General features: G+C 38.0%; 3 protein-coding genes across 3 annotated transcripts; 2 read left to right on the top strand and 1 right to left on the bottom strand.

Annotated features, from left to right (window-relative positions):
* Positions 1-455: 455 nt before the first annotated feature.
* LOC119083537 (PR domain zinc finger protein 10-like) lies at positions 456-18,520 on the bottom strand. The gene is made up of 8 exons (XM_037193259.1): positions 18,242-18,520; positions 17,618-18,181; positions 17,179-17,553; positions 17,021-17,107; positions 15,442-15,603; positions 14,555-15,375; positions 14,356-14,480; positions 456-1,524 (listed from the first exon to the last, which is right to left on the bottom strand). The coding sequence occupies exons 1-8, from the start codon at positions 18,273-18,275 to the stop codon at positions 621-623; spliced, it is 3,072 nt and encodes a 1,023-aa protein (XP_037049154.1). The 5' UTR covers positions 18,276-18,520; the 3' UTR covers positions 456-620.
* LOC119083538 (sialin) lies at positions 2,308-11,764 on the top strand. Its single transcript, XM_037193260.1, has 8 exons — positions 2,308-2,625; positions 2,716-2,839; positions 9,409-9,893; positions 9,959-10,204; positions 10,266-10,574; positions 10,810-10,889; positions 10,956-11,397; positions 11,473-11,764. Exons 2-8 carry the CDS (start codon positions 2,824-2,826, stop codon positions 11,734-11,736), a joined length of 1,842 nt encoding a protein of 613 aa, XP_037049155.1. The 5' UTR covers positions 2,308-2,625; positions 2,716-2,823; the 3' UTR covers positions 11,737-11,764.
* Positions 18,521-23,174: 4,654 nt separating the features above from the next.
* Positions 23,175-26,093, top strand: LOC119083546 (trehalase-like). The gene is made up of 5 exons (XM_037193265.1): positions 23,175-23,766; positions 24,122-24,295; positions 24,360-25,355; positions 25,456-25,590; positions 25,870-26,093. The coding sequence occupies exons 1-5, from the start codon at positions 23,386-23,388 to the stop codon at positions 26,035-26,037; spliced, it is 1,854 nt and encodes a 617-aa protein (XP_037049160.1). The 5' UTR covers positions 23,175-23,385; the 3' UTR covers positions 26,038-26,093.
* The last annotated feature ends 1,265 nt before the right edge of the window (positions 26,094-27,358 follow it).

Raw genomic sequence — 27,358 nt, 5'->3', positions numbered from 1 at the left:
AAATAACTATTGTTCATTTCATTTCATTATTATTTGAAAAATATTTTTGAGGCACGCCGTAGTATAATTCTTTATCAGAAAACCGTTCTGCATCAATAAAAAATAGATGTTAAAAACTTACTAAGTTAATTGCGATTATTTTCCGGTTCAGAATCATATTATCTATCGATACTGAAATAAAATTCTAGAATTTATGCCGCGTAGCGAGACTTTTTTTTCACAAAATATGGTCCTTGATAGATGCTATACATTACAATTTTTGTGTGGAGGATTTGTAAAAAGTGGGGTGCACTGGGGTGGATTTATAAAAAGTGGGGTGGAACGATGTGGGACTGGGTAGGAATTTTCCTCCGAGCTTGTATGTTATAAAAGGCCCTGCGTGGAAGGGCTTTTCAACTATAGGTCTCTCTATTGGTAATGGAGTCAATGAAAACTCAACGGAACAATCAAAAATGTTAAAATTATTTTCGTGTTTATTAATCTGCAGCGCAACACTTGTCACCTGGATGATAAATGTTCGTTTGTATAATGTACAAGCTAGGTAGCTAATCTTTCCTTTCTGGAATTGTTTTTACATTGATCGAAGCCTCCTTCCCATCAAGTAATTTCCACCTTCGTCATCATGTCTCCTCATTGTCTCTTGGCTTCAGATTCAAACAATCAATACCCTCGAAAAGTTGTGGCAAACGTTGAACGTCCACATTCGATCCGCTGGACGAATCAACGAATTCACCGACCACTTTGAAATTAACATCGATTTTCGACAACGCCGAACTGTTGTCGTCCAAGAAGTGGAAATCGTCCTTTAGCGACGCCTCCAGTGCGGCTGACGATAGCTTCAACAGTTTATTTTCCGGTTCGGTTTCGTGCGGAATGAAATTCGGTTTGCCATCGTCCAATTCATTCAATCGAGCGCCCATGGCAATGGCATTCAAATTGTCGCTGTGTGACTTACGCTGATGCAGCAAAAGTCGCGTACGTGTTGCATATTGCTTGTGACACCACAGACATCGTTGTGGTGATAGCGTTACACTACCTACCACCTCCGAATAGCTGAGATTCTGATTTTCCCCTTCACTGGACATTTTCGATCGAGCCGATTGGGGCAAATCTTCACCCGGATGATACTTCAAAATATGATTTTTTCGCTTCGAACTGCTTTTGTACACCTTCTCGCAGTAGACGCAGTAGAAAAACCGCTGTGGCTTCAAAATCGGCAGATTAAGTTCGGGCACCGTGTCAATGCTGATTTTCGGATGCCGTTTGGCCATATGATTGATCAGCATTCCGCGCCGTTTGAAGCCCAACAAACAGTGGTGACATTTGTAAATAAATCGATCGTAGTCGGGCGGTGCAATTTTAACCACCACATCCGGTTGTGCGGATCTTTGGTCGATCGATTGATTTTTTTTGGCATTTTCTGCGGCTTCGGAATGTTTGGCAATTTGATGTTCGCGTAATTTATCTTTACGCTTGAACTGTTTGCCGCATTGTGAGCAAAGGAACTCCTTAACGTCAGAGTGTCTGAAACAGAAAAATGGAGATTGAATTAACATCGAAGCCAAGCCACGATCAACGGCGGAAGACGTTGGACCTAGCTCGGCTAGACAACATTTTAAACGGTTGAACCATCATGAATTGATAAGTGCGTTTTTAAGTACAAGAGGTACAATTGTCAAGCTAGGACAGACAGGCCCGGACTGGCCATACTGTGAATTCAGGCAATTCTCGATCCAGTCAAGCCCTGCAGGTAGACTACTAATTTCAGCGATTAAATAAAAAATTAGAATTTTAGGCCCTGCTACATAACATACAATATTTGGTGCAATGACCTCAAGGTGTATTGTATGGTTGTAATACGACCGTCATTAAATTCGCATTACACAGATTTTGGTGTAGTCACCACAGCCACAATAACCAATTAAATTAAAGCCATTTACATATTAGAAGGAGATAAACCAAATTAGTTTAATCGTTCCTCAATGTGACTCATGACATGACCTTCTACGTACTGTACTCTGTTGGTGTCTGTAATTTCGTAACAATAAAAGAGAAACACTTGACCACCACCCTAACTATGGCATTAATATCACATTTGGTGGGTGAATACATACCAGTACGTACAGTACTTAGGCAACAACTTCCATTTCTCTACCATATGTATTGAATTGTCATCTCCACCCGACTGTATGACGAATCGCAAGAGAATTATAAACGTTTTTGAGATGCCACAGTTTTCAATTTTCGTATTTAACTTTAACGTCTGTCTAGTACAGCAAACAATTATCAAATGTTTGTTGGATTAGTGTATGTGTGTGTGTAGCGACAATAAATTAACTAAATTTTGTGATTAACTTGTTTAGGAAGAGCCAAAAACAAGAAAAAAAAGAAGAATCTTTTGCTTTGTCAGTTTGGAAAGATTTGTGTATTCGACACAGTGTTAGTTGGCTGACTGATAAGCCAGACGAGTTTAGATGAGATATGAGTTTATTACGGTTTTCAATTCACTAACAGCACAGTTTCACACCAATTCGGTACTATAGAGACCGATTGTTCTTAGACGCCCTAAACGTTTTTACCGTAAATTCATAGCAGTGTATGCTGCGCATATTTTACGTAGAAAAAGTAAGAAAACCACACAACGCGATTCGTTCGGCTACAGTCAGAGTCATCAGAGTCGTTACAATTTAAATTGAATAATTGCAAACGTTTCAGCACCGACCGTTTTTGATGAGAGTGTTTTCCTGTTGTGATTGAACGGAGTGATATGTGCATCATATATTGCAAGATTTAGAAAGTTTTTTCTTTCCGTTTGAACCGATAATGACTAACGACACAGGTAATTATTGTGACACGAATTACTGCGACTAAGTGCTTGAATTACGGAATTAATTGCTTGAATGGAACGGAAACATCATACAGATGAATCTAAATTTGATTTGTTTGTGGCTTCATCATTCTAATTTATCGAATAATGTGATTGTTATGATGAGATTCCCAGATTTATAACTCGAATTCGTGAATTCAACTCGCATAAATCAAGACGTATAATTAACTTCAGACGCTTTCGTGATAAGGTGTATTTGGAATAAATTATATTATTAACACTAGAAATGTGTGTTGTGTACTCAGTTGGTGAGAGATGTCTAAAAGACACTTGCAACGTTTCATTAATAGCTATTTATTAACAGTTATTTAGGCGTTGGAACGTTTTAAATATCAGTTTTGAGTGTGAAAAATCCAGTACGGAGACGAGATCAAAAAACAGGCCTCCCACGCACCCTAAAATCTCCTAAAATTTTAAAAATGAGACAAATCTCAATAAACTCCTAAATCAGGGTTAAGATCAATACAATCAGTGGATGAGTAAAATAACATGAAAATTTAGCCTGCGGAGGTTTTTCTTTCTCAGAATTGAACAAAATAGTTATGTTGGTTCATTCTGGTTTCTGATACTACCAATCCACATGATTTTTATGACAAAAACAAATTCTTAGAAAAACAATTTTGAACAGTCTCACCAACGCACTCCAAAGCAGGCACAAGAACAGATTTAAAATAAGATGCCTACTCGACGCAGCAGTGAGAATTATTCATATAATAGTATATCCCAACAAAAATCTCTTCGAGAAAAGTGTGAAGCAGTCTTTGAAGTACAATTTCTAAAATGAATGATATCGCTAGAGTTGACGCTTTCAGCTTCGATACGCAAAATTAAATTTTACACCCAATTTATGTTCAAACAAGCTGGCTTAGTTTTTCTCATCATCTGCCAAATAATTTTTACCAAAAAAAATTTGACTGGGAACAACCAAAATTTTACCAAAAAAATCTGCGTCACAAAGTGGCAAATGTTCAGGAACAGACCAGCAAGAAAATTTATCTGCCACATGCGACGCAGATTTTTTTGGTAACATTTGACGAAATTCAAAAATTTGACGAAAATCGAAAATTTGACGAAAATCGAAAATTTGACGAAAATCGAAAATTTGACGAAATTCGAAAATTTGACGAAGAAAGTAATTCTCTATCTGCCACCATTCAAGAAATATCTCCAAAACTCCAATTGACCCACCCATTTCCAACTTTCGACATTTTTCACATGTGCCCCTCTGTTCTACTCGTTAAACTCTGAGACTTTGCCGAAGAAAGTAACTCTCTATCTGCCACCATTCACAAAATAACTCTAAAACCCTAATTGACCCACCCATTTCCAACTTTCGACATTTTTCACATATGCCCCTCTGTTCTACTCGTAAAACTCTGAGACTTTGCCGAAGAAAGTAACTCTCTATCTCTCATAATCGCAAAAATATTAGTCCTTTCATCCTACGCTCGAGTAGCTCAAAATTTGGTCACTCTAATCACTCTAGCTCAAACGAATCTGCCCCGATTTTTTAAATTATTTTTTTGTTCGAATCGTGTTACGAATACCTTTCATTTGATGGGTCGCACGCCTCTGTAGGTTTCAATACATCTAAGCTACAGCCGAAAACGCGTTCCCGACCCTCGAAAACCCAGAGCCGGATTAACCCATGGGCAAAGTGGGCCCGGCCCAGGGCGCTGGGAAAATAGGGGCGCTTAGAAATTAAATTTTCTCGACAATTTCACGTTCAACATAAGTCATGCACAAATCAACGTCGATTAAAAAAAAATCGCGCTCGCTTCGCTTGCGTCTGTACATTACATTCTTGGGGTAAATGTGAGCTACAAGAAATGCATATATACATCTAACTTGATATTTTTGAATAATACACGCACATCGACTAACCCAAGGCTGTTCGTATTTGGTTATTTAAAGCGTTCTTTTGATGGTCCTGCTTTAGAAAAGTTGAACTTTGAGGCTTCTGGCTGAAGACACTATAAATAATTTTCAATAACCATTCCATTGCTTCATTTTCGTCAGCCGCCGGTGATAGTCGGATGATGGAAAGCTTTTAGCTCATGAGGAATTTTCGAAAATTTTGTAAATTCCTCATGAGCTGAAACCTGCTCATGATCGCCGGACAACGGAAGTTTGGAACAAATAAAGCAGCTGGAAAAGCTGCAGAACAAATCCGTTTCCGCCCATTGAAAATTGTTCATGGCATATATTCGCGATTTTTTTTGTCGAAATCCAAGGCCAATTACCTAAATTTCAAGATCTAACACTTTCAGAGTGAAGACAAAGGATCATTCTAGAGTGCCCTAAACTTCAATACTTTTGGGATCCCGAGTCCTAGATCCTTGAAATTGCTTCAACGCAAGTCGTTTTTTCCGAATCATGACCTTACCCAACGCACTGCTCCTAGCATGAACATAAGAAATATTTTGAGGCTGATGAAGTCACAGTAGGCACTGCGTTTCTTTCGTGAAGATAGGTGACTTGTTTTAGTTGTGTGAGTTCAAACACACAATACAATCAATCTTGTCAAAGTAGTGTTCATGCTAGGAGCAGTGCGTTGCCTTACCAAGTAGAGTAAATCTCGCAATATAATGAAACTGTAACAGTATCACAAATATTGTGTCAAAAATTCACGTTTTTTTCTTGGTTTTTCCTCACAACGCGTTCATGTTCTAACGATCTTCCAAGGGAAGTGAAAAGTGAGAATAATGAGAGGACATTCGAGTGTAAATTGAAAGAACACCTGAATGAAACTATAGAATTGTGATGTAAATTTGAATTGTAGTGTTCATTTTTCAATGTCTGTGATTATGGAACTTTGTATTTGAAAATAGCTATTTGCTAAATAAATTTGTTTGATTTGATTTGTTCTTCAAGAAGAATTTCAAGAAAAAATTGTTTCGGATTCATTCTACAAACTTCAAACTTAAAATCCCGAAAAATACGAGCGAAACCTTTTTATAACTTTACTTGATTTTTGTTTGTGGGAAAGTTTTGCGAATTAATCACGAAAACTCTGGTTATATCATATATCTCTCATTCATATATGGTTATATGTTATCATAAGCTTGCCACCTCGCCTCGCTCGCCGTTTCTAACTACACATTACTTAGAAAATAATATTCTTGAGGAAATGTTGAAAACATTTTATTTGATTTGGTTGACAATGTAGGAAACAATTTCTTTAATAAATTTTTCATGCGGCGCTGCAAGGCTCATTGCCCAGGGCGCTGTAAATGCTAATCCGGCCCTGCGAAAACCACACTCAGAAACCACTTCGAGGCCAATAAAACAAAATTCTGATTTTTCCTGTGGTAATGGCGTATCACAATTTCATTTTTATGCCCACCCTGAGGTTCCTGCAAAATTTCATGGCGATTGGCTGACTAAAGTGACCAATTTCAAAACGATGTATCTTTGGCAATTTTAAACCTACATAGTCGAGTGATAGCTCGTTTTGCTCGTATTTGAAGCGAGAATATGATAGAATATGTTTTGTGGTGATATAAACCAAATGGTAGAAACTTAAATTCTCGCCTATATATAGTTGCCGCGTCTCAAAAAAATTTCTTCGTTCTTTTTTTGGAAGTTAGACTGCGTCAAGTCCTCCGCTATCGCTCCGGACATGATTATGTTACTACGAACAAAAAGGTGCGTTTTTGACCCAAGTGGTGAAAGCGTCCGAGGATGGAGCGGAGCTCCGCGAAGCACCTTTTTGTTCCGTGTGACATATACTATTTTTCATTCAGGCTGACCAAAAAGACATATTCCGAACAAATCATAACAACAAACTTGAATTGAATCGTTTGTTTACACTGTGATCACAGTTCTCACATTTCTTACTTCATCAATCAAAGTAATCAAAGTAATGTTTCGCAAGTTAGCTCAATTGTTCATAACAAATTAAAATGTAATTTCGTACAGAAACAAAATAATATTTAACAAATTCCTTAATGAAGTGACGTGACTACACTACTGGACACGAAAAGTGACGTGATTGGGAACGAAAAGTGTAAAAAAGTGAGAGAAGTAGTGGGAGAAAAAGTTGTTGTTTTGGTGCTCTATTTGGTGAAAGAATGTGACATTTTTGGCCAGCCTGAATGAAAATTTAGTTTTTTATGTTGGTATAATACTACTGCGGGGAACAAAATAAGAGGCTATTTGACGGTCAAAAAATCTGTTCTGTTCTTGAAGTGCGTTGGTCTCACTCATTTTTAAACTAAAATTGCTTTTGATTTAGTTCTAAACATTTTCGGTCAGTACAGTGGTGATAGCCCGACCAAAATGTAAAATATATTGGAAAACTTTCCTGTCCTGAATTCCATTTGGAATTAGATTTAAAATTAGCTATCGCTATCACATATTGACATTTTATCAAAGTTAAAAAGACAAACATCGTTATCTTTCACTCCAACTTTTTCGACTTTTTTCTACCCCCAAAATAACTCTTATAGGAAATAGAGACTTCACAGCCATTGTAAAAACAAAAATATGAGTTGTTCCTGTTTTACCCAAGATTTAGGGACAATGATGAATTTATGACGAAAATAGTGGCCTTCCACATCCAGCTATTTGTACATGGAAACATATTCTTCCCGGCAAACGAAAGCTCCTAAAAATCTCCTAAAACCTATGTCTAAAAACCACTTCTAAAATAGGAGGATTCTAAAAGCGTGGGAGGCCTGAATAAACGAACACAATTTTTTTGACTGTTATCACAAGTTATGTAAGCGATCTTAGATGCTGAAGGCATCGAAAGAAGTGAAACATAAAAAATAAGTTTATTGACTATATGCGTCCACTGTCCAAAATCGTAACCAACTTTTACATTTCAAGCAATTTGGTCGACATCTTAAGCATATAATAATACATTACTTACTATTGAGACAAAAGATGTAAATATCACTTCTTGTGGGACGTTTACCGATCCAAGGCGAAGCGGACACGTAAGAAGTCATTTCCACCATTTGTTGCATTGCCAAGTGAGGCATTTTACTTAGAAACTTCAGAAAAAGTTTTGGCAGTGCCGGACTGGGATTCGGGGGAATCCCGAAGGGCCTTTTACCTAAGTCGAGATCCGAATGGGCTTTTTAATATTTTCATACTCATACATTTGTAAAATGGAAATCTCATTTGTTATTAATTGTCCCCTTTCAATTCGCCTATGACATGACACAGGACAACATCTTTTCCGTTGTTTCTAAATTAGCTTCAGAAACTTTGGAAAAGGATTTAAGTCAGAGATTTGTTAGATACAAAGCATGCATCTTGCTTCGTGTGCAAGCAAGTGAGACGTCGCATTTGACGCTTCATTTGAAATACTATTTGCACTCGGGTGATTATCCGACGTGACATTTCATTGAAAAGTTTGAAACGTTACATTTGAATGTGATATTCCAACCATCGTGAAACTCGTGATTTTCACGAAATGTTTCTGTATTTCGAAAAATAAGTGGGAGCGATTCGAATTGGTTGAGCACTTGAGTCCGAATAACGCCGATTTTGTGATCACGGCCGTTATGATAAGCAAATGAACCTAGATTTCGGTAGACACAGAAAATCTATTTTGTGTTGCAAAAAAACGAAGTCGTTTTTGTGAGGTAGATATTCGAACCATAGTCCACAAACTCAATGAAACTTGTTAAGAAAATCAGTGAAGTTAGTAGGATCACTATTTTAAGAATTGTATGACGTTAATATTGCATTGATTTTATCAATTCAGCGAAGAAACGCAGCCTGACGCTGGGTAAAATAAAGTACCCTTGATGATATATTTTATGTCTCGATTCTTCGCTCTCTTAGCCTTTTGAATTTTTTTCCCGACGGGCTTTTTTGAGCACTGAGTCTTGGCACCGTGAGCTACGTAGTTCACTTTACCTCACGTTTTTGAGTAAAAGCTTTTACTCGCGAGGCCTCCGGGAAATGAGCCATTACTTCATTGACATGAACATTAAAACTGAATTCCCGGTGGCTTAATGAGTAATATATGTTACACACTTATCACGAAGAAGTCGAGGCTTGCCGAGTAGTGACAAGTGTGTACTCTATTTTATTACATAAGAGAAAACGAGACAATGATATAGACCTGAAGTGTAATTTTTGAATTATTCTTCTAGTTGAGTAATTTTGACATCCGAACACCGCGCGTATGTGATAAAATACCTTACGTAGTTGTTTGGAAGTTTGTGTTTTGCGTTGTGTGGTTGTATTCCTCGCCTTCGGCTCGAGCTGCAAACACTACACTTGTCAAAATAAAAAGTTCCACACAAGTATGATTATTTCGCTTCGTTGTTCATATTTTCTAAAAGTCTTTGCTCTACTACTTCGCACCCAAGTTCGCACCAGTTTATATGTTTGTCGATAGAAAATAAGTTCTTAGGCAGATAATGAAACAATTAAGAAAAAAGTAATAAGACCTCAACTCCCTTCGTGAATAAGAATGTTATTACGATGAGCAGGTCCACTTCCACGCAAAAGATCAGACAAGCACCTAGATAAATCAGATTTCCATTTTTCTCTATCAGAAAACACCAATGATTCCGAGAAACAGTTGACACATTCCGAACAGTCAAATCAACCGCTCGTTTGCGACAATGACGACAATCCGAAAATCCAGTACACCAACTCAGCCGCTCGCCAATCAAATGTATCATTCACATTGCCCGAGAAAGTCACCTCGACGATTTATTGTTCGACCAAAGATTCACTGACGCAGCTAAAATCCATTAAGACCAATTGTGTAAAGTCTAGAACGGTTCTGTGGTGGTTGGTGTTCATTGGATTTGCCATCAATTATATGATTCGGATCAATGTGAATATCACGATTGTCGATATGGTGATGCAAAAGAAAGTGGTAAACGGTAACTCGACAACAAAACTTGTTAGGGGGATATGCTTGAATGCAGACACAGCCATGTCAGTGTCGAGTTACGGTAATGCATCTAATTTGTTGACAGAGGGTGGTCGGGAAACATGTTCTCTGGAAAGGAAACTTTTGCAGATACTAAATGTAAGTGACCGATCTGAGATAAACAGAGACGTGAGATGACTGTGATCCACCTCTTTCATGTGAAGCTTAATCAACACACCGATGGCTTTGAGTGGAACGAGAAGCAGCAAGGCATGCTATTAGGATCATTTTATTGGTTGCATTGGGTTATGCAAATTCCTGGTGGCATTTTGGCTAGAAAATACGGAACAAAACTCGTATTCGGTCTATCGAATGTCATAGGATGTCTAATGTGTAGCATCATGCCGATCGTTTCGTTTCTGGATTACAGACTCTTAATATTCGTCAGAGTTCTTCAAGGTTTTATTTGTGTAAAGTAGAATGTTTTGTACGTTCCCGAGGAGGTCATTAAACTTTCATCAATTCATTTAGGGTCTGGCCTGGCCAGCAATGCACAATATGACCGCTCAGTGGATTCCGCCACATGAACGCAGTAAATTCGTAACGGCCTATTTGGGAAGTTCCGTCGGAATTGCAGTGTTTTATCCGATCTTCGGAGCAGTCATATCCTTGTCATCGTGGGAGTATGTATTCCATTTGTGTTCAATTTTGGGTGTCATTTGGTATGTCGGATGGTTGTACTTTGTGTTTGATTCGCCGGAAAAACATCCTCGTATCGATCCCGATGAGAAAGAGTACATTTTGCAGTCATTGCAGGGATCATTTCAAAATAGGAAAAAGGTCAGTGGGCGCAATGAAAGTACAGAACAGGTATGGCCGATCGGCAAATTCACCTTAAACGCATTCATAAATTATGTCAAAATAATATGAAAATGAGTGTGTTTGAGTGCGTAAATCAAATTTTTATGTCCTCCGGGCGAACGATCGACCATACATGCTTTCCACTTTCATTGAGTGGGCGAACAAGATACTTGAATAATGACAGTTGGAGTTTGAGAAATTTTCATTCTTTCAGCACTCCGTTCCGTGGAAGCGCATTCTAACTTCTTGTCCAGTTTGGATGATTGTAATTTCACAATTTGGAGGAATTTGGGCGTAAGAACTTTCAGCATCGAATGAAGCTTCCTTTCTCTGTACGAATTGATATCCTTTCGTGTTTAGACTATTCACCTTAATGGTCCAGGCCCCGACTTACTTTAAAGTCATACACGGATGGGACATCAAAATGATCGGATTACTATCCGGCATTCCCCATCTGATGCGAATGTTTTTCGCTTTTTTCTTTTCGATGTTCGGTGATTGGTTACTGCGAACGGATAAAATGTCCGCAACAAGTGTGCGAAAATTGGCAACATTTGTCTGTTCCATTCTAAAGGGAGTGTTTGTGATCGGAATCGCTTATTCCGGATGCAATTCTACGTCGGCTGTTGTGTTTCTAACGATTGCAACAGCTTTGCACGGGGCTGTATCGACTGGTGCTTTGGCTAGTATGGTCGACATTGGTCCGAATTTTTCGGGTGTCATTTTGGGAATAAGTGGCATGGTGGGCATTTTACCGGGATTCATATCGCCGTTCGTTGTGGGATATTTAACTTTCGGAAATGTAAGTCTGTTTCGCACTTAGGTTACGATCGATATTATTTCCGCGACTCATTCTTTATGTACATTGTCAACACAGCAAACCATTGAGCAGTGGAAGTACGTTTTTATGATATCGGCAGGTCTGCTGATTGTCACCGGAACATTATTCGTATTGTTTTCCGATTCCAAGGAGCAGTATTGGAATAAGTTGGCAGATGATGATGATGATGATGGTGATGATGGATACAACAAACCTACAATCCAATACTCAAAGGTTCCTTTGAATGAAGCACCGGCCAATGAGATTCGCATGGAATCTTCTCAGCTCAAAACATTAAAAAGGGAAAAATGGGAAACTTAGCAACACTGTTGATTGGAGAAATAGATAAGAAACCTCGAAGCTTTTTGTTGAAACATAGAAATCCCAAACCAATTGAGTTTTACTGAAAATTTCTACGATTTTTCGCGTGTAAAATGGATGATCATCAGAAGTGAGAACTTGCTAGATATTTGAAAGCTTCCAAGTTCTGAGGAAGATTCGATAAATTAGTCTCGTACGAAGTCCTGATGGACGACGAAGCAACCAGTTATGTCTAAACAAATCGACAACAAAAACGTTCTGTTCGTCGGTAGAAGGTAGTCGAAATGGTGAATTCACATTCGAAGATGAGGAAAATCTGTTGAATACGAGAAAGGTCTCAGGGATTTTATGTCTGGTTTTTCAACGCTATCTTGGAAATTATGAACTCTGTTGGACTTGGCGTTAGAGAAAGTTGCGAGAGCCATGTCAATAAACTGGACTGGCACCATGTTCTATACGAGTAATCAGCTAACTGCTTTCGCTGACTATGCTGACCTAATAGGACGAGGGACACTAGCAGTCAAGGAACCCTTCATCATGCCCGCACGTTAGTTAGCGGGCGTGACGCAAGTCCACTACCAAAAATGTTGTAACAAAATTTTTTTGAGGACAGCGGAGCATATTTACAGCAACTTTTTTACTTCTCCCCCTTAACTCCAACGACCCCCAAACTTAAATATTTGGAATCTGGGCATCAATACGAGTTCAACGAGCTATCACACGTTACTACAGCTTCAAAATTGGCCGAGATATTGAACTTCGAAATATTGATGTTTGTATGAAAATAAGCAAAATTTCGAATTTTCAGATAACTGAAATCGCCTACGTTAGTTAGTTAGTTAGTTCCAGGATCCAGGAACTCTTAGACGTTTCTATAGATTTTCCTGAAATTTTGGTTATAGGCTAATAATGGCCCAAAAATAAGAATGGAATGTTCAAAAGTTGGAAAAAACCCATATCTTGATATCTTGGGAGCTGGAGCTCCCCAAAGTCTCCATACAAATGCCATATAAAAGCCAATTTGTATATGTGTGTGTGTGTTTTGTATATTTTGGCACATGAAATTGATGGCCATGTGTGTTGTTTTGGGATGTGTTTCTTGTTGGAAATTGTGTGGTATGGTTGGGCAGCTGGAAAAATTTAGTCAATTTCGGTGTATGTTGGGCAGCGGGAAAAATTTGGTTACTTTTGGTGTATGTTGGGCAGCGGGAAAAATTTGGTCACTTTCGGTGAATGTTGGGCAGCGGGAAAAATTTGGTCACTTTCGGTAAATGTTGGGCAGCGGGAAAAATTTGGTCACTTTTGGTGTATGTTGGGCAGCGGGAAAAATTTGATCACTTTTGGTGTATGTTGGGCAACGGGACGTATATACAGTTATATTGACATATATATAGCTATATTGACCTATATATAGCTATATTGACCTATATATAACTATATTGATCTATATATAGCTATACTGACCTATATATAGTTAGTATATAGCTATATTGACCTATATATAGCTATACTTACCTATATATAGCTATGTTGACCTATATATAGTTAGTATATGACTATATTGACCTATATATAGTTAGTATATGACTATATTAACCTATATATAGCTATATTGACCTATATTAACCTATATGTAGCTATATTGACCTATATTAACCTATATATAGCTATATTGACCTATATATAGTTATTATATAGCAATATTAACCTATATATGGTTAGTATATGACTATATTGACCTATATGTAGCTATATTGACCTATATATAGTTACTATATAGCAATATTGACCTATATATGGTTAGTATATGACTATATTGACCTATATATAGATATGTTGACCTATATATAGTTAGTATATAGCTAAAATTTTTTTTTTTTTAAATTTTGAAAATTTTTCAAAATTTTAAAAAATTTTCAAAAATTTCAAAAATTTTCAAAACTTTTCAAAAATTTCACAAATTTCAAATTTATCAAATTTTTCAATCTACTAATTCTTTCAAAAGAACTGATATCAGTCAAAAACACTCAAAAGAGTAAAAGTGACGCAAGTCCCTGTGCATACTTCCAAAACAACTGATATCGCTGGAGGTGACGCATTCTCCGCTTGTACGCAAAAACTGTAACAGCAAAAATTTGACCAAAGAAATTCTAGAAACAAAATTTTACCAAAAAAAATTTGCGTCACAAGTGGCAGATGTTGAGGAAAGTACTTTTAAGAATTTTTTTAAAATAGGCAAGAATACGTCCTAATACGTCCGAATCATCTGCCACTTTGTGACGCAAAATTTTTTTTGGTAAAATTTTGTTTCTAGAATTTCTTTGGTCAAATTTTTGCTGTTACAGTTTTTGCGTACAAGCGGAGAATGCGTCACCTCCAGCGATATCAGTTGTTTTGGAAGTATGCACAGGGACTTGCGTCACTTTTACTCTTTTGAGTGTTTTTGACTGATAGACAATACAAGAAACTATGTTACACCATTAATCAGATTCTCAAAAAAATATTTGCATTTCACAATAACGTCAAAGAAACGGAAGCCCAAATCTTTGTCTTGCCTGCCTGTTTTATCAACTCGCTACAATACACAATTTTCACGTATCCAATCAAAGGCTTTCTTACCTGAGTCGATGTATCTTCAGCTTCGAAACGGATTTGAACTTAGCCCCACAGTCAGAACACGAATGCAGTATAGACGAATGATAGGAGCGTACATGCTTGCGAACCATTGAATATTCTTTGAATTTCTGCCAACAAAATCAACAAAAAAACATTTTTTTTTAAATTTCCAGTCAACGACAAGACGCGTACTCGTACTCACCTTCTTACAATGTTCGCACGAATAAAATCCATCCACGCGATGCACCGGAACGTGATTCATAATTTCGTTCGCCCATTGAAAGCGTTCGGGACAGAAGAGGCAGTGAAACAATCGATTCTTATAGATGTGCGTCTTAATGTGCATGGATAGTGCCGATGGTGTTAACAATCTCCTCGGACAAAATGTACATTTCAGCGATGATGTGTCTTTAGCCGTTGTACAGTGAATCAATCGATGCTTATCGAAACGTTCCGCAGACGTGAAATATCTCCGGCACAATTCACATTTGAAACTTTTGCCGCCATTTTCATTGTTAGCACTAGTGGTTGCTCTGCTTTCCGTATCAGCAAAACTGTGCGTATATTCGGTGTGGCGTTTAAGGCTTATAAGTTTAGAGAACACTTTACTGCAATAGCAACAAGCCGCCACTGTTGTCGGACCACTCACTTTTCTCGACGACAATTTTGAACGGATTTTCCGTCGCTTAGCTTTCACCTTCTTATTCCCATCGCCATTGGCCGGGTCATCGTCATGTTCGTTCATTAAGTGATTTTGCAGTAAGTCAAAACTTTCGAATTTTGATTCACATTCAAAGCAGGGCCACTTCTCCTGATCGCTTACGACTTCATTGTCATCCGGCACCAGAAAGTTTAAACCGAATCGATCGGCATACTCTTTGCTGTAGCCGACCTTTAGCTCCTGCTTCGGGTGGATAAATTTGCACGTTCGGAAATACAGTCGCCCGTCGCACTCATAGAGCAGACAATTTTGTTCGGAAATTTTCACAGCCAATTTTACGAAACGCATCCAATTCGACGTCACTGGAAATGGAAAGTACGATCAATGGATTCACGTTCATTTATTGGCAAATTATTGGTCAGACTTACGTTCATTGGATGTGTCGATGTATGTTGATTCGTCAATCAGATATAACGGTAGTGTGGAATGCTTCTTCAGGTGATCAGGATCGATTATATGTTGCATATCGCCTTCAACCGGTCCAAATTTGGTGCGGAGTGGAATCTCCTTTTTCGCAAAGACTTTAACGTCTGAAAAGCACACAAAAATTGAGTATTTAAGAGTCATATCGCCAAGACTTCAGGTGATTGGGGAACATCAACTTTTTTTCCAACACTTCTGTAGGCTTGCAGCCCAAAAGTACTGGGCTCATTTATATGTGCAATGATAGTGGGTGAAGCCAACTACAACACCCCATACTCAGTTCTGCGGAACAACGAAGCTGCAGAGAAGGAGTACTCTCTGAACATTCACTATATTTTTAGTCATAACTCTCGTGGATCTACATGCACCAAGGAGTGTGTATACTCTACCTGTAGGTCTTTCCGAGGCCGACATTCGTACAACATTACAACAATTTAAAATAATTTTTTCTTGAGTTATTGTCGAAAAACTGTTTTCGGTACCCTCTGACATGTGATCACTTTTGAACACTTTTCACAGAAAACAAATTTTTTTTAGAAAAAGTGAAAGATACGTGTTTCCTAGAATTGAAAGACGAATCCAACGAGCTATCACTCATTAAAATCGGAGACCGCTTGTTCCCCAATCACCTGAAGTCTTGGCGATATGACTCTTAAGAAAAGGCAGACCTTGGACTCTGATCGAATGAATGAATATGTTGGTAGTGGTGAACCAGATTGGAGGTAAACCATGCGAGAGATTCCTTCAAAATTCGCTTTCATCTAATTCGGAGATAGTAAATCCGACCGTGAAATGTTCCGGACGTAAAATGTAGCTCTAAATCCTTCATGACAATCACCAAATTCTGTTGGTCCGACAGAGGGGATTCACTTTTTTACACTAGACTCCAGAGTCCCACCATCCCTCTAGTGCTGACTTGATTTATGGATGTCCCCCAGATAGTCATCCAACTAATGTGATTGTGTCGAGGGGGAAACTACACGAGCAAATCCTATCCCAAATACTTCCATTGGTGGCTGTGGGCTATGGTCAGTTGTTGGTATCTATTGACTGCTATTGGTGTCTGCTAGTATCAATAGCAAATCCACTTGGACCAGTATTTTCCCGCGTAGTTCTATTTCGGAACAGTCACCGACAGACGCAAATAGTTACCAATAGACCTAATAGTCACCAATAGCCACAAATAGCCGACACTAGACACCAATATACGTCAATAGACACCAATGCATGTCAATGGACACCAATAGTTTACCAATATAAGGAAATAGTACATCAACACGCCTAGTGGCGTCTATTGGTGTCATTTGTATCTATTGACGTCATTGGTATCTATTGTACCAATAGCAAATAGAACCTGTCCCAGTTCTTGCTCGCGTCGTTTCCCTCTCGGATTGGGTATATCAAAGACTTTTTTAACTCAAGCCCTACCGTCTCAAAAATCATTTTTAAAAAAATCTGGGAGATGGAACGTCAGCCATTGGTTCACTCGAACATAATTCAGTAAATAAAATCACTCAAACTTACCATTATCTCCATTCCCATTAATGTACAAATAAGCGGTTGGCAATGAACAAAGCGATCGATATGGAACCTGTTTATCACAAATGACCACTGAAACGAAACGAACACAACCAAATTGTTAAGTCGATAAACTTGTTAAACTATCTCGTCATGCAACTCACATTCTTCATCTTTCTTAACCTTCCGCTGCGACCGACGCACCAGCAAATTCTCGTGGTCCATTTCCCGCCGATGTTCCATAAAGTTCATGTCATTTATATCGACAAATTCGTTTTCACCACCGTTCGACTTCGCATTGGTGGAATATGTATGGGTCATGGTCGTTGTGGTGGTTGGCTGATTTTCCATTTGCGTTAAGTGCAACGGCACCGGGTTCATGTTGTTCAGGTGGTGAATGTGTTCGTCTTCCGTCGAATTGTAGATGTTGGTCTGGTGGGACGGAATCCGATTGGCGAGCATGTCGTTTTTTAGGCTGGTTTGGGCGAGATAATTTTGAAGGTTTTCATCGCGGGAGGTAATGTCGTTAACGGCAGCCACTGAAAGTAAGACGAAATGGAATTCAGTTTCACCGAGAGCTAAAATTGTCCACTCTGAACTTACGCAACGGAGACATAGTACTTTCCAGTAGAATTCGTGCCTGCTCCTTTTCGTGCAACAATTCGTGATCGTTGGGTGGCAATGGATGATCCGCCTGCAGATGACCATCCATCGGCAAATGTTCGTCCATCGAATTGAGCATTGAATATTCGTACGAATCGTGACCACTTGGTATCACATGAATCAATTCATTCTCTTGCTTCTCAATATCGGCCGATTCCATTGTGTAGTGATGGTATGTGGAAGCAGTTTGATTGTCATTGACATAGACCTGCTGATAGAATTGACCGCCATTCGTGCCATCCACATGAAGTATAATCTGTGTTGTTCCGGGGTCAGTAACCTCGTACTCAATGTTGTTCGCAATGTAGTTGCCGATTTGGTAGTGTGGTTCTGCGTCCGGATTGATTAGCTCTGTGGTGGAATAGTTCTCCGATTCGGGATAGGATTGGAGAATATAGGCTTGCGTCTGATCAATCAGCGAATCGGCATGTTGATGATCGTTCAGTTGCTGGTCGGTGGAATAGCTCGGGCAGGTAATGTATTGGTAATGATAGGCGGGTTCATCTTAAATCGACCATCGATTGGTTACACAATTATTAGTTCCAAACTGAAAAACCTTCTTACCCAGTGGATTGCCATCATTACTGTGCAGTTCCATGATGTAAACAAAATTTAATTGGGCAACCGGCAACTTATTCAATCGTACGGTTAAGCATCGACATTGACGATTACGAGTTTAAATTAATTGCGTTGACAACATCGTTGGAACGTTAAGGGAGTTGTGCCACACTTGGACGGGCCGTCTTTTGCAGTGTTAGGACATCAATAATTAAGAAAAACATAAAAAGGTTCTTCGCTACGTCAAGAATGTCAAGAATGAAAATATCAAAACGTCAGCTGCGTGACGTTTCTTTTCGAATTGCTTCGAAAGTTAGTGATTGTCTCGGGTGGTGGCGTAGACGGCGCAAAGTTTTGCTTTGTCGAATGTGCACCAAAAATGAACAGACGCAAAATGCGCGGTAATTTTTCGAATTAGTTCTAAATGAGTTTTGTTTCTGATCTGTTTACGTCTGTCTAGCTACATAGAGCATCGCAAAAGAGATCTAGTTAAAAAAAAAAAATTACTACTGTCAACTGCCAAATTTTTGGATCATAAATGGGCAAGCGAGCCGACTAATTTCATCAGTCGATGTGTAGCTCTCAAATAGTAAACATCTCTACAACCTTTGTATTAGCTTGGTAGTCAATTACCACTTTGGTAGTCAATTACCACTTTGGTAGTCAATTACCACTTTGGTAGTCAATTACCACTTTGGTAGTCAATTACCACTTTGGTAGTCAATTACCACTTTGGTAGTCAATTACCACTTTGGTAGTCAATTACTACTTTGATAGTCAATTACCACTATGGTAGTCAATTACCACTATGGTAGTCAATTACCACTTTGGTAGTCAATTACCACTTTGGTAGTCAATTACCACTTTGGTAGTCAATTACCACTTTGGTAGTCAATTACCACTATGGTAGTCAATTACCACTTTGGTAGTCAATTACCACTTTGGTAGTCAATTACCACTATGGTAGTCAATTACTACTTTGGTAGTCAATTACCACTTTGGTAGTCAATTACCACTTTGGTAGTCAATTACCACTTTGGTAGTCAATTATCACTTTGGTAGTCAATTATCACTTTGATAGTCAATTACCACTTTGGTAGTCAATTACCACTTTGATAGTCAATTACCACTATGGTAGTCAATTACCACTTTGGTAGACAATTACCACTTTGGTAGTCAATTACCACTTTGGTAGTCAATTACCACTTTGGTAGTCAATTACCACTTTGGTAGTCAATTACCACTTTGGTAGTCAATTACCACTTTGGTAGTCAATTACCACTATGGTAGTCAATTACCACTATGGTAGTCAATTACCACTTTGGTAGTCAATTACCACTTTGGTAGTCAATTACCACTATGGTAGTCAATTACTACTTTGGTAGTCAATTACCACTTTGGTAGTCAATTACCACTTTGGTAGTCAATTATCACTTTGGTAGTCAATTATCACTTTGATAGTCAATTACCACTATGGTAGTCAATTACCACTTTGGTAGACAATTACCACTTTGGTAGTCAATTACCACTTTGGTAGTCAATTACCACTTTGGTAGTCAATTACCACTTTGGTAGTCAATTACCACTTTGGTAGTCAATTACCACTTTGGTAGTCAATTACCACTATTGTAGTCAATTACCACTTTGGTAGTCAACTACCAAAACTCTATTTAAAAATTGACAAGCCAAATAATTTCAAAATCAGTGTTCAATATCTACAAAGTAAAAACGTTAAATTTCTTGTTAGTCCATATAATTGTTCGGTAGACTAGAGTCAACCAGTACATGGCAATTAATTTCATTTTTATTAGTAGAACTTTTCAAACATTTACATTAAAAAATCTCAGAAATCTGGGCACCCAAAAGAAAGTTCTTTAAGTTTTTTTGAAAAAAAAAATTGCCCTCCCAATTTGTTGATATGTTAAATGGGATGCGCTAGCCTTCAATTTAAACACTGAAATAAATGAAATGAAATGATTTAAGCCAATAAAATGAAAAATCGGTTCGGGTGCTCATTGACAAAACAATAAAATTGGACTTTGATGCCTCACCCTGACTAACAGCTACAACCTTTCGACCCGACGATACTTTTATTAGAAACGTCAGTCAATTCTCGACAGACTACCATTAGATCAAAATCGACCTGGTTGGTTTAATTCCGGGGTAAAATTTTCTGAAAAAATCATGATTTTGAAATTTTAAAATTTTCTTAGAGTCGCCCCGAGTCGGAGAGGTCGTTTTAAAAAGAAACTTCTGCTACGAACTGATCCACTTGAAATTACCTATCGATAGCACCATAAACATCCGGAAACAAAAATGGTATCTCCGAAAAATGTTCAACTATTATGTCTAACGTTTCGTCAAAGGAACATGGGTTTCGTACTGAAACTAACGAATCAGCAACCATATCTCGAGCCATATCTGATAAACTTTATGTATTCATTTCAGTATAGAATAAAATTTGAATTAAAACAAAAACTTGAGGATACCGACCTGATTTCGATAGTGATTATGTGGAATGTTTGAATAGTTGCCTTCTGCAACCTTGCATTATATTCATCGCCGATGAATCATTGACATTAAATTGAAATTAAATTCGAATATTTACTTTTGTATACAGATGTTTCATTATTCGATTATTCTATTTTTTTTTTGCAATCTGCAAAAATGGAAAATCTAGAAAATGTATCAGAACAATGTTTCGCAAAAAAAAAATCGATTGAGACATTGCTATCTCCTCGACTATCTCAAAACTCAGAAAGTCAAATATTGAAATGAAACATTATGGTCTTGTCGGTGCTTGGACATCTGTTCGGTCAAGTAGTCCTACAACTAAAAAGCAACAGGTGGTCGCATCAATGGAAGGTCGTTCATACCAAGGTAAATATAGTGAGGAGGTAATGCCATATATAACCGAATCAGATGTGCGGTGGCACGAAAGTTCGATACAAACGCCATCTCATCCCTTTGTTGAAAGCAAAAAATGGAATAGAAAGTCGGGACATTTGTTGTGAGATAATGAAAATATTTTTGCGAAATACAAGAAAATCGTAGTCAACCATTTTTTTAAAAGATGTCACTGGCATCGAACTTATGTTCTAGGCCGCGCGTCTGAACGGCATTACCTCCTCACTATATTTACCTTGGTTCATACAGCTGAATTTTTTTTATAAAAATAATTTTTGACTGTTAAACATAGCTAACGCCGACCCGTACGAAACACCTATTCGTATCAAAAGCCTTTAATGTGAAACTCTTCATTTGTTTTACTTACATTATCCACTCTTTGCCTTGTTATCATACACAAATAAATTGCCGGAGGCAATATAGACAGCCCCGTACGAAGTCAAATTTCATAAATTCCTATTTAAACAGCTATATACCGCTATATTTACCTATAAATAAACATTTCACAGATGAATATGCTATTATATAACTCTATCTGCCTGTATATAGCTCAATATAGCTGTGTATAGGTATATATAGATGTCCATATATGGAATGCCTGAAGCACCCCACACACATAACAAATTATTTCCATGTTAACAGAAACTCTCTAAGTATCATTTTTCCCAAGATATATCACTTTTAATAAAATCCAATATGGCCGCCGGCAGCCATTTTGTTAGGAGACCGGAAATAGTACCGACGATTTACATTCGTTAATACCTTTCAAACAAAAAAAAAATCATGAAATTCGGTCAAAATTTACTCGAGATATTGTCAAAATACACCACGTTCACTGTACTTCCGAGTAGCCAGATAAGAGCTCACTCCAAGAGACCTAGCTCACGCTCCGGAGAACATAATTTCATAAAAAAAAATTTCCCTGATTGGTACGGTCAATACCTGTCTAATAAAGCTAAAACAGACGAAATATGTTCAAATGTTCAAAAACTGCTTGCCGCCCTGTGCCTGTTCCACACCAAGGGGTCTAACTCACGAGTCGGTCATCCGATTTCCATAAACTTTTTTTTTGTCGATCGGTATTGTAAATACCTTTTATTTGACGTATCACTTACAAGTTTAACGTTTAAATGTCCGGAGATATCTTCGAAAAACCGTAAAGCACTTATTGGGCCCCAGCTCAGGAGGGGTCGATCCAAAATCACTCATCTTCGAACTTAGCCTGTCTTTTGACATTACCAAACGGGAAAAAAAAGAATTTTCAAAATCGGATGCGTTTTACTCAAGTTATCGTGCAGACAGACAGACGGACAGACGGACTTTTTTTTTCGCGGATTTGGCATCTCTAGACAACCACAATAGGTTTCCCCTTACTCAGGGAGTCCAATTCGACGTGTTACAAACGTATGCGTAAACCTATAAGACCCCAGTACTTCGTACGGGTCTAAAAATTTGAATTTTGTATGAAAATTCAAATTTTTTTTTTCGTTGTTATGTTGGATTTCCATACAAGCCTGTCTGTCAAAATTATTTTTATAAAAAAATTCAGCTGTACATAACGATGGCAACATTACGAAAGGTCGTTACTGTCATATCTCTGGTACTACTCAGTCGGTAAACATATACTTTTTTCCCTGAAAGTGAGAATTATTTCTGATTTTTTGAGCCCCATAACTCGATTCGAAAGACATGATCGAAAAATTCAAATTTAAAATTCAGCTTCTCTCAGAGAAGTTCTCTTAAATGTTTTTAAACAAATAAATTCCAGAATTTTGAAACATTTACGAACTAAAAAGGATGTTACACACACGCAAGGCTCAAAAACCTTAAATACTAATTAAATATATTCTTTAGCCATTTAAGCTAAGTATACAGTCAGTCAGTCGTGAAATAAAATTTTGACAAGTGGCACATAAATTTGTACATTTTCTGTCAACGTTTTCATGGCTGACTGAAAACTTAGCTTTACAAACCACGAACAGGAAATTTCTCATAAAAACCCACATTCCCAAAATCTTCGTAAATGTGTGTACCGAACGGTTGAATATCCAACTGGTTTCTCTTTACACATTTTCGTTTTAATAAATTAGAAAATGTTTAGCACATTTTCGAAGGCAAATAAAGTTTAATTAAAGAAAATGTTTCTACGTTGCTACGTCCTTTAAATCAAATATTTGCATTATATCTCAATAATTCTGTTTCTTTTAATCATTCGAAGCTATAAAAAGAGGTGATCCACAATAATGTCTAATCAGATTATCGTATCCGTTGAATCAAACCTTCTGACCATGAAGTGGATACATCGATTGTGTTATCTTATCGTTCTAATCTATTGTATTACTAAAGTACATGGTAACATTGGTAGCATCAGCAGCATCTGCGATGGCAAGGACAGTCCAAATGAAGTGTGCAATCGACTCGGACTGAAACCACAATGCGACAGTAAAATTTATTGTCAGGGCAAACTGCTCTGTATGGTCCAAATGGCACGGATTTTCAGCGATTCAAAGACTTTCGTCGATATGAAGACTATAGGAACGGAAGAGGAAACGATTGAAAATTTTAAAAAGTGGAACAGTCAGTATCCTGACCCGACACCAGAAAATGTTGCAGAATTTGTGTGGGTAAGTTAGATTCAATCAACATTTTAAAACGAAAGCTCTGAAGCTTGTAAGCTCAAGTGATCAGATCGATACGATGAATGATGTTGAGTTTCTGTTAATTTTTTTACATTGCCAAATGTAACACTTTCCAGTGTTGAACTCCATTAGAGCACCTCTCGCGTTGATTTTACTCATTTACTTTGTTCCAAAATGATCGAAATTTTGTTCGAAACATTTGAGATATTTTTCTCGTAGAAAGACCAGTTGGGTCGTCCAGTTTTAACCAGTCCTTGAATAGTTAAAAATGAAACCAGTCTGGCATCAGCTCATTAAATTTCGATGACTAGCCCTCATTTAATGAATGTTTTCAATGAAGGCTAACTTTGGTGACGTTGGATCCGAATTCGAGCAGTGGACACCGGTCGACCACAAAAACTTTACCGATCTAAAAATTTCGCAAAAAATTCTTGATCCTAAATATCGAGAATGGGCTGCCTATTTGCACAATTTGTGGCTAGATCTTGGTAAAAAGATTAAGAAGGAAGTTATAGTACGTGTGGAAATTGGCACTAAATGTTGATGCTCCATTTATTGTCCATTGATGTCTTTTGTAGGATAATCCACAGCATTATTCAATAATTCCGGTTGAACATCCATTTATCGTTCCCGGCGGAAGATTTCGCGAGATTTATTATTGGGACTCATATTGGGTGGTGCAAGGTCTGCTGTTGAGTGAAATGTACAGCACGGTTCGTGGAATGATCCAAAACTTGCTGGACATGGCAAAGCTTGGCGGATTTGTACCTAATGGAGGACGAGTCTATTATCGGGGCCGATCGCAACCACCACTGTTAACGCCTATGGTCAGAGCCTACTGTGACGCAACAGGGAGCTACGCATTTTTGAACGAGGCGTTAGGCATCATGGAAATGGAATTTAAATACTGGAAAAATGAGCACGCAGTCTGGGTTAACGGTCACCGATTGTACCGATACTTTGAGAGTACGTGCGATCCGAGGCCGGAGAGCTATTTCGAAGACATTCTCACGGCTAGCAGCTGCAATTCTGAAGAATCCCGACAAAACATGTACTCAGAAATAAAGGCGGCTGCGAACAGTGGTATGGACTTTTCATCCCGTTGGTACATCGTCAATAATGGAACGAATCAAGGAGAATTAAAAGATATGAAAACGCGTTCAGTCGTAGCAGTTGACTTGAACGCCTGGATGTACTATATCGCCAAATCGTTGGCTTATCTGTTTCTGAAGTCGGGAGAATCTTTCGTAAATCGAGTCAAGGCAGTGCAGTATGAAAATGAGGCATCTACAATAAAGAAGGCAATCAATCAAGTACTGTGGAACGAGAAGGCTGGATGTTGGTTGGACTATGACCTGATCAATCGGAAAAGTCGAGATTATTTCGTGGCGTCGAATTTAGTGCCCTTGTACGTGGAATGTTATGATGAAGCCAAAAGGTCGTACATTTCGAAAAGGATCTTACAATACATCAAAGCCAACCACTTGGACGATTTTGTCAGTCTTCCGAATACCCTTTTCGAATGTGAAAATGGTCAACAGTGGGACTATCCGAATGTGTGGCCTCCAATGCAGGTAAAAACTTGAAAATTGGCTCTGAAATGTGTTAATCTTCTTGTAGAAGCAGGAGCAGGAATTTTTCTGAACTGATGCAATTCGACATTGTTCTATATAGCACATCGCTGTGATGGGATTGGATAAATTGGGAACCACAGAAGCGACAAAAATGGCGTACAGATGGTGTGCAAGATATGTGCGATCGAATCACGCTGGATTCGCAAAGAATGACCATTGTTACATGTATGAAAAGGTATGTTCATCGAATTCAATTCGGAAAACTTTAATGTGCAAAGTACAGTCATCCGAAGTTGTGTCTATGTTTGCTTCAGCTGTGTTACCGGCACACACAATCACATGATAATGGTAAAATAAAAATCGTATGAGCATTATCATTATATGAGTGGGCCGGCTGGTGAAGCAGCTGAAGCAGTCTTCGACCCAAATTCTATTATATCTTGATCTTTATCTATGGCACAAAATGTATGATGTAAGTCACAAGATCCGCAACTGACTTAATTTTCCTTATCAGTACAATTGCCTGAAGAGTGGTTATTACGGTGGTGGCGGTGAATATGATATTCAGACTGGATTTGGTTGGAGTAATGGTGTCGTACTGTCGTTCTTGAATAAATATGGTGGCATACTTTCATCCACTGACGAGCAGTTGGTAACATGTAGCTCACTAAGTCAATATTAGGGAATTGCAATTTTTTTTTTCGTTTTATTCGTCAATTAAATTGAAATTATCCGATACAGTTGTAGCTCGCATTTTATTTTTATCTAAGAAATGTGTCTGGTCATACCCGTAAAATATTGCAGAAAAAAGATCGACTTGATGATTCAAAAAAACCAAAGACAAATCGTCAAAATTAGAAGAATTGACAAAAATCTTACCTGAGGGGTAACCGACTGGCCGAAATGGTGTCAAATCATTTTTTTAAAAATTACTTTCAATTCCTTTTATTACTTCAATTACCGGATTAACACATATACTTGCCGGATTCGGACTTCAATTCCTAAAATTCCAATTAATTTCTACAATTCCACGAATTTTCGAAATAATTCCACGATATTTTCCGTTATTATTCAATTCCATTGCGACATATTTTTCTGTGAGAAATAGTTGGTGACTCCAATACCCTCTCTAGCAACCAAACTACACCCAGAAAAAGAAAATTCATACAATACACCGGGTATGTGTAAAATTCGTCGGGAAGTCGGAATATACTTCATTAACGTATGTCATACACGGGCAATATTTTTTATACGTGGAACACGTTGAAAGCGTAGTTACGTATTTCGATTGTAAGATTTGAATATTCATGCGTTACGTATTGTGGTGATATACGTGGAATATGAATAACTTACGAGTGGGACGGAAGTTAAACGCACATCACGTATGTTAAACGTATATAGTGGATGTTGGTCTTAGACATTGGATTTGTATCATATTTATATTTCTTAACACGTTGTAGTTATAGTAAATCAGAAAAATTCTCGTCAAAATACTTTCATTAGCCCCGTACGAAGTACGAAGGGGCTTATAGGATTACGATGCCGTGTGTAATTGATGGAATTCGAAGCAGACGGTGAGGGCAAAGTGTTTGCCTATGTTCATAGATGACGAATCCGCAATAAAAATTTGGTCCGTCTGTCCGTCTGTCCGTCTGTCCGTCACGTCGATATCTTGAGTAAATCAAATCCGATTTCAAAATTTTTTTTTTCCCTGAAAGATAGTCAAAATAGTGAGGCTAAGTTCGAAGATGGGCATATTCGGGTCGGCCCTTCGTGAGTTAGGGCCACCTAAGTGATTTAAGGTCTTTTGGTGATATTTATGGCAAAATAAACGATAGAAATGTAAATGACACGGCAAATGATAGGTATTGTCAATACCAATCCAGGAAAAAAAAAGTTTTTTAAAATTGGGTGAGTGGACCGTGAGTTAGGGCCTTAGAAGTGAAAAGCTACTAGGGCCCTATGTGTATTTTACATAGAACTCGAGTAAATTTCATTCGTTT

The sequence above is a fragment of the Bradysia coprophila genome, unplaced genomic scaffold (assembly GCF_014529535.1).
Source record: "Bradysia coprophila strain Holo2 unplaced genomic scaffold, BU_Bcop_v1 contig_688, whole genome shotgun sequence".
Classification (NCBI taxonomy): Eukaryota; Metazoa; Arthropoda; class Insecta; order Diptera; family Sciaridae; genus Bradysia; species Bradysia coprophila.
The sequence above is the reverse complement of the archived record's forward strand: the minus strand, read 5'-3'. Positions and strand labels throughout refer to the sequence as shown.